Source organism: Neophocaena asiaeorientalis, unplaced genomic scaffold (genome assembly GCF_003031525.2).
Source record: "Neophocaena asiaeorientalis asiaeorientalis breed wild unplaced genomic scaffold, Neophocaena_asiaeorientalis_V1.1 scaffold1227, whole genome shotgun sequence".
In the NCBI taxonomy this organism is placed as follows: domain Eukaryota; kingdom Metazoa; phylum Chordata; class Mammalia; order Artiodactyla; family Phocoenidae; genus Neophocaena; species Neophocaena asiaeorientalis.
In genome coordinates this window covers 14,786-23,173 of record NW_020173004.1, presented here as the reverse complement: position 1 = coordinate 23,173, position 8,388 = coordinate 14,786, and the positions used below count along the sequence as shown (strand labels likewise).

Below are 8,388 nucleotides of genomic sequence, written 5' to 3'. Positions count from 1 at the left end.
AAAAAAAAGACCATGAGGAGAGACACCTAATTTGTTGTTGCATTTGGATTAGCATCTCAGAAAGTCACTGCTGGGGCCCGGCAGTGTTGACCACATGGGTCTACAGTAGCTCACAACGCAAGCAGATTCATAGTCATTGTCAAGGATACCCTGCATCTCACCTAGGCTACTTCACCAGCCAAGAACCAAAGTGTAGATGGAACTTAAGGGAGGGATTCTAGCCCCTTCTCTGCACTGACTGGTGTAGCAGCACTAACATTTCTCTTCCTCACCAGTAAAATAAATTTCATATCAACTTACTAGTCATCTTGTGTGTATGTGTATGCATGTGTGTGTGTATGTGGGTACATGTGTGTGTGTCTCTGTGTAATCTGGGTGCATAATGCATATTATATATCACATTACCTATATATCATATGTAATATGATATATTATGCAGTAAGTTCATGTTTATATACATTTTTATGTGTTTATAACCTTACATATATTGTTTAAATGTCTGAATAGAAATACTATATACTTCTCTCTATATTACATAGTATATATTCACACATTTTACATGTAAATATATAAAATGTGTTTGAATAAGATATGCCACATATACATATATTTATATATTACATATGTCTTCTATATGAAGAGATATTACACAATGACCATATCATATATTATGGGCCACAGTTGTACACACTGATTTTATATAGTGCATGCGCGCGTGTACACATACACACAGAGTATGTAAATACTTTATCTTTAAACAAGGAAGAGCTATTAGCCAATTCATTTCTTGGACTCTTATTTGCACCTCTCGAATGAAGGAAAATCATTTCTCAGGTTAAAACCCAATGCTGTGATTAGAATTACCAAAATGTGACAAGCCTCTGGTAGAAAGAGTAAGATGTGTATATTCGCCCCGATGTGAGCATCTGTCTTAACTTAAACAGAGTACACCTTTACTCTCACTCTTAACTGTCAGACAAAACAGGCCGTGATAAACCAAACAATTCAGCGTAGAAAGTAAATGTTCGTAACAGGCAAAGTGTAAATGTAACCCAATTAATGAACTTCTCCCTTAAAACAGATGTTACTCAGGCCAGACATATATACACTTTAAATTTCTTCTCAGAAAAACAAAAATCATGAATTTATGTGGATGTCATGGAAGGAAAAGCTTTCTATAAACATGAGCTACTTAGTGAAACTTGTCTAAGAATAAAATATGTTTTAAGCAGATTTTTCTCATGCATTCATCATACTCCATGGATTTTCTAGAAGAATGTAGTGATTTTATTTCCATATATGAAATCTGGCACTGGCCAGGCATGCTATAAACGGCTTCAGTGTCTCCTGATATTAAATGTTTTCCCATTGAAACTGGAAGCCATCTCATTTTACCTCCTCCACCTTCTTAGTTATTCCTTACTTTTAGGAACTCAGGATGAGGAAATCCTGCTAGGATTAAAGGATTAAGATGTGAGGAGCACCCAGAGGCATGAGCCTCCGCGCTGTGGTTCTGTGTGCTGGGGAAGGCAGGAGAATCTGGGCCTGAAGAAAAATCTGCCTTACAAAGTCCAAATGTACAAAGTAGATCGATTTGCCTGTGATATTCATTGGCCAAAAATAAATAAATAAATAAACGAATCACCCAGACTGCCTCTGATGGCAAAACCATTAAATACGTTTAAAATATAAGTGACTTCATGAACAACTTTCCGGAAGTGTATCTACTGGGTAAAGTTAGGTTAACTCTCAACTATTCACTTGTCGATTCCTGCGTCGGTGGATTGTAAACAATCCCAAAGGCTTTGGTCAGGTCCCAGAAAAGAGTCTGGGTGAGAGTGAGATTTAATCTGTGAGTATTCCTGAGACTCACCCTAAGTGACTGGAGGATTTTCCACCATTAGTGTTATTTATCATCTGTGCTGCCTTGTCTCTTCATTGCCTCCAAAGCCTGCAAGCTAACTGCACATAAAGATAGAAAATTCTTTGGAAGAGAAGAAAAATGATTAGCCTAAATCCTTCGGTATTTGACTTTACTAGATGAAAATCCCAAAGACTACTGCTAATAAAATTTAAATTGCACTCCTGGTATAAACTGTAGCTGAACACTGGTGAAGAGCTCTACTGTCCTTATCCCAGGGCCTGGCTAAAAGCCTGCACTGTCACAGAGCATCCACTCATGAATAATCAGAACTTGGACCTGTGTGTGTGTCTTGACACACTGATAGGCACGTGTTCATAGGCACGTAACTATACAGACATGCGATGAACCAAAACAAACATCTTGAATGTGCTTTTCAAAGACTAAGTGAATACTTTAAAAGCTTCTTTATCTTCAGAATTTGATAGAATCGGTATGTATTGTTTAGCAGTTCCCTCTGGCAATTCATCAGCCTTAACCACTGTGGCTGTAAGAGAGGGAGCGCGCTAGGATGCTGGTCAGTTCCTGGCAGGCTCACTACCACGCAGCAGTCTTTGACTTCCAGGTCTCAGGCTGCCCCAGGTCCTGGACCTGCCCCTTGGATGATGAGCCCAGGCTCCCATTACGTGCAGGGCTCCTGGTCACCAAGGGCTAAATCTATTTGTTGACACCAAAGAAAGGAGGCAGCTGCTGAGAGAGGAAAGTGAAGAGGAACAGAATGTACCAAAATCTTTCTGCCCCGCCTTTCCTTGGTTTTCATTGGCCCAGTTTCTGAAATGGATGTAAAAACAAAGACCTGGGCTGGCTGGAGGAAAAACTGGGAAGGAGTTAGTCTCTGTGAGATCCTCCTTGCCTATGATCTCCTCAGCACTCCCTCCCCATCTCGGTTCTCTGTCCCATTCCCCAGACCAAAGGGAAGCTGCTTCAGTAGACACACTATTCCAGAGGGGACTGCATTTAAAAGAATACCCTTGAAGGCCAAACCACAGGGAATTCAGTTGTGATGATGGGCAGAGCAGACACTCTTGGGGGGCAGAGCATTCCTCATGTCCTACGGCTCTTGGAACATGTCTCCCCTTGAGTCCAGGCCAGAAAACAGGGGCTCCACAGTTCCGCTTTCCATTAGGGTAATAGACCAACCTCTTCAACATAAATACCCAGCTGTGAATCAGCTCTGGTGCCAGCTAGGCCGTCCAGGCTATTCATCCCTGGGAGGCGCCCGCAGCCATGCCGGCACTCATCTCTCCCTTGATTGACTGAGCTTCAGTAAGGAGGCCCAGTTGCGGTGTTAGCAGTTGTCCCTGAAATCCAAAGAGCTCTCTGAAGACAGTGCACAACTGCCATTTGGAGTCTAGGGTGTAGGCATCTGCTAGAGGGGTGTGGCTTGAGAATCAAGAATCTAGCCTATCAGGAATGAAGGTGGGGGCCTTTGCAGGCCAGGCCAACAATGACTAGCAACAAACGCTGAGTGATCAGGTAAAACAGATTCTTTCTCAGGGCTTCCTCTTCTGGCCTCTGTATCTGTATGCACACCCCTGTAGCGAGAGGAATGAAGGAGAAGCATAAGCCCCTGTGAATAAAATCAGAATCCTCTGGGACTGCCCCCAGAACCAAGAACATGTGATGTGCAAAAAGAGTCAGGACTCAATAAAAATGATCAAACTACAGAAGGATAAGGCATTTAAAATGCAGCAACAGATCTCAAGAGACAGGCGAACAGCTTACTTCCACCTCTCCTTGAGTTTGATTATTTTCATTCTGGACCCTCAAATGCCTTATTCTTTTCACCTAATAGCTCTGTTAACTCAAAGTCCTTTCCTCGATTAGCTTCTAAGATCATCCAACAGCAAGGTAAGAAAAGGATTCTTACTGTATTTTCCAACAAGAGTCAGGGTCAGATAATATCATTAGAAAACATCACACCAAGTGTAAAAAAGGACTGCAAAACAGATTTAATTCAAATCCTACTATATGAGTAATTCTAATCCTGCTCTATGCATCTTTATCTTCTTACCATATTTAATGACTCAGTACCAAAGCCCTGTTTTAAAACTTTTTTTTTCTTTCTAGCAAGAAAACACATAGAATTCCATTTGCCATTTTCAGTGAAACTCTAAAGAGTGTTTTGCCCACCAGAACTTATTCTACATGGCCCCAGATGAAATGGTCAGTATTGTTTCCCCAGGATGCAGATGCCTCGGAAGTACTTTTTTTACCCTCATTTCAAGGGATCAGTTATTTTTTTATTTTATTTTATTTTTGCGGTACGCGGGACTCTCACTGTCGTGGCCTCTCCCGTTGCGGAGCACAGGCTCCGGACGCACAGGCTCAGCGGCCATGGCTCACGGGCCCAGCCGCTCCGCGGCATGCGGGATCCTCCCGGACCGGGGCACAAACCCGTGTCCCCTGCATCGGCAGGCGGACTCTCAACCACTGCGCCACCAGGAAAGCCCGGGATCAGTTATTTTAATCAAAGATCAGCTGGTCCTTCCTGAGAACACAGTGGCAACAAACTTAATAAATAGTCTGCCCTGGTAAGACTAGACATTAACTATCTAAAACATAGTTAACAACAGTATGCCAGTCAACGAGTGCACTTTTTACTTCACGTCTGGGGAGTTTAGGTGCCTCCAATTGAATAGGGGCCACGGTGCTAGTTATCAAATTGACAGTCCTGACCTGACCTCTAAAAGTGGCTGTAAAGCAGCGCCTAGTAAATTAAGATAAATGCCAAATCTCTCTGAGGAAACAGGCCTATATCGTGACTATGAAATGGGCATTCGGGTTTGAGGCCAAGACTTCACAATACATATATAAATACCAGCCTGGGCACGAGGGGAGACAAGCCCTCAATGACTGAACACAAGGTAACGGTGGCTCACTTTACTCAGTATTACGATTGGCTGGAGATTTTAAATTCATTTTTAAAAACCAGACTATTGTACCACAGGGTAAAGATTTTATTATCCTCGGTAATGGGATCGACTATGCCAAGGTGTAGAAGCAGAAAATGAGATCTGCCGATCTCAGTGCCGAGACAGGGGGTGATAGAAAGCCACAACAGGTCACTTTGTGGGTCTTTTCAATGTTGCAGCGGCCTGGAAACCTGGGGAGGCCCGTCCAGGAAATGTCTGGCTCCGACTAGGAAAGATGGGAGAAGTTCAACTAGATCTGGTTTTAGGCAGTAGAATAAAGTCAAAACGGGCGCTTACTGTACCTGTGCTGTTCCAAGGTTACTGGAATACTAACCTCAAGGAGCCAAAGGCACTAAGTAGTTCAGGAGAGAGGTTACTGATCTGGCCCGGTCCCTCAGAGGCCATTGCCAAAGAGTGCAGAGAAGCCAGCAGAGTCACCGCCTGCCTGAGACGCCATCCATAAACAACCAAAACGGGCCAAACACCCCCGAAGACAAGAGACACGCCACAAACCTTCAACCTGAATTTTCATTTTTATCCACCGAGTTCATATGAATCTTGTTCCTTCTTCCATCCTTCCTGTTCACTGAAACTTGTCCCTACTTATTTTGCTTCCCTCTGTTTCGCAGATTTATTGCTTCCTGCATTGATATTTGGGGAAGAAGAAAAAAGAGGCTGTGATTTAGGTTCCTGTGAAGGCTCAGATTAAATACAGTGCTTCTTTCTCCCTAAGGCCTTCTACTTGGCCAAGCTTAAATGAGGTGATGAGCCGTTAACTCAGAACCCTCTGCCCACCGCCTTAGTCTGTGCTGACCTCCAGCCAGACTCGTGGGGATGACAAGCAAAATGATGAGTGGCCAGGCATCCTCTCTGGAGTGTTCCACCAACCAAGGCAAACAAACACTCTGCAAACTGCACCAACAACCCTAAACTATCAATGTGCATAATCCCCAAAAGACATAGGCGCACGCCTACTCAGATTTTTATAGGCAAAAGTCCACCCAGCTTTCTTGAGCCAGAAGGAAGCCATGAAGATCTCAGCTCCTCTGTCTTCCCTCTATCCCTTAACATTTATGATTCACTAAAACACGAGTTTCTCTCTCCACAGGAGAAATCAGTGACATTGACTGTCACCTGTCACCCCTAGGACGGGTTATATTTCCTTTGACCCAGTAGTTCCCCAGGACCAAGGTGTTTCCCCTCTTTAGAGAGATTAGCCTTTAAAATGTTTGATCTGGTCTTTTTCTGCCCCCTCAGGTCATGGATTATATGGGACTTTTGAAATGTTATCCTCCTGGAGGAAAACTAGAGAAGACCAACACGTTAAAGAGAGAACTGCAGCAGTCTATGCAGACTCCATGCTCTCCTTTTCTCTCACCACTGCCATGTACCTGGTCACCTTTGGCATAGGGGCCAGCCCTTTCACGAACATTGAGGCAGCCAGGATTTTCTGCTGCAATTCCTGTATCGCAATCTTCTTCAACTACCTCTATGTACTCTCGTTTTATGGTTCCAGCCTGGTATTCACTGGCTACATAGAAAACAATTACCAGCATAGTATCTTCTGTAGGAAAGTCCCAAAGCCCGAGGCATTGCAGGAGAAGCCCGCATGGTACAGGTTTCTCCTGACGGCCAGGTTCAGCGAGGACACAACTGACGGCGAGGAAGCGAACACTTACGAGAGTCACCTACTGGTATGTTTCCTCAAACGCTATTACTGTGACTGGATAACCAACACCTATGTCAAGCCTTTTGTAGTTCTCTTTTACCTTATTTATATTTCCTTTGCCTTAATGGGCTACCTGCAGGTCAGTGAAGGGTCAGACCTTAGTAACATCGTAGCAACGGCGACACAAACCATTGAGTACACTACTGCCCAGCAAAAGTACTTTAGCAACTACAGCCCGGTGATTGGGTTTTACATATACGAGTCTATAGAATACTGGAACGCTAGTGTCCAAGAAGACGTGCTAGAATACACCAAGGGGTTTGTGCGAATATCCTGGTTTGAGAGCTATTTAAATTACCTTCGGAAACTCAACGTGACCACTGGCTTGCCTAAGAAAAATTTCACAGACATGTTGAGAAATTCCTTCCTGAAAGCCCCCCAATTTTCACATTTTCAAGAGGATATCATCTTCTCTAAAAAGTACAACGATGAGGTTGATGTAGTGGCCTCCAGAATGTTTTTGGTGGCCAAGACCATGGAAACGAACAGAGAAGAACTCTATGATCTCCTGGAGACCCTGAGGAGACTTTCTGTCACCTCCAAGGTGAAGTTCATCGTCTTCAATCCGTCCTTCGTGTACATGGATCGATACGCCTCCTCTCTGGGAGCCCCCCTGCACAACTCCTGCATCAGTGCTTTGTTCCTGCTCTTCTTCTCGGCATTCCTGGTGGCAGATTCTCTGATTAATGTCTGGCTCACTCTAACGGTTGTGTCCGTGGAGTTTGGAGTTATAGGTTTCATGACATTATGGAAAGTAGAACTGGACTGCATCTCTGTGCTATGCTTAATTTACGGAATTAACTACACAATTGACAACTGTGCTCCACTATTATCCACCTTTGTTCTGGGCAAGGATTTCACAAGAACGAAGTGGGTAAAAAATGCCCTGGAAGTGCATGGGGTAGCTATTTTACAGAGTTACCTCTGCTATCTTGTTGGTCTGATTCCTCTTGCAGCTGTGCCTTCAAATCTGACCTGTACACTGTTCAGGTGCTTGTTTTTAATAGCATTTGTCACCTTCTTTCACTGCTTTGCCATTTTACCTGTGATACTGACTTTCCTGCCACCCTCTAAGAAAAAAAGGAAAGAGAAGAAAAATCCTGAAAATCGGGAGGAAATTGAGTGTGTAGAAATGGTGGATATCGATAGTACCAGAGTGGTTGACCAAATTACAACAGTGTGATAGCATCTGCTTGTTATATTTTCACCCTAGGTCTTATCAAGAGCAAAGGGATGATGTTAATGGAAACAAATTGAAAGTTTTTCTTTGGTTTTTAAGAATAAGAAATAGGCATTGCCAAAAAAAAGTAAAGGACAAGGTGGGGAAATGGGCATTGCAAATTTTCAATCTCTAAAACAAAAGGCTGTCATCAGAGAAAATTTACACACACACACACACACACACACACACACACACACCCTAGGAGACTCACAGTCTCTTAAACTAAGATCAAATAAGCAAAAGCTTATTAGCAAGCAGAATCCTCTTTTATTCACACTGCAGATGTTGCTGGTATTGTGACAAAAACCTCCTGATTGAAAGGTCAGCTGCCAAGGCAGAAATAGCTTTGAGCATTGCTCAAACAATAAAGCTTCCAGAACTTCTGCAGAGCGGTAGCTCCAAGCAGGGTCTGTGGTTTAAGGTCTAAGGTCTTTGCCATCTCATCTATCCCCCCAACACCCCAAGGAGATGTTTGTGAAAGTTCTGGCCACCAAAAGCAAGCCAGAACCTCAGAGACAGACACATGGCGGAATGGCCATCACCCATGGACTGAGACTGAGTCACCTCTAAACTCACCCAGGTGAGGCAGTTTTGTTGTCCA

The 8,388-nt window shown here is 43.5% G+C and overlaps 1 protein-coding gene across 1 annotated transcript in view; it reads left to right on the top strand.

Moving 5' to 3' along the window:
* Positions 1–7,748, top strand: part of PTCHD1 (patched domain containing 1) — a 51,095-nt gene extending 43,347 nt beyond the window's left edge. The window contains exon 3 of the mRNA XM_024742380.1: positions 6,094–7,748. Coding sequence (XP_024598148.1) covers positions 6,094–7,748 — 1,655 coding nt within the window. The remainder of the gene's footprint in view (positions 1–6,093) is intronic.
* Positions 7,749–8,388: the final 640 nt, after the last annotated feature.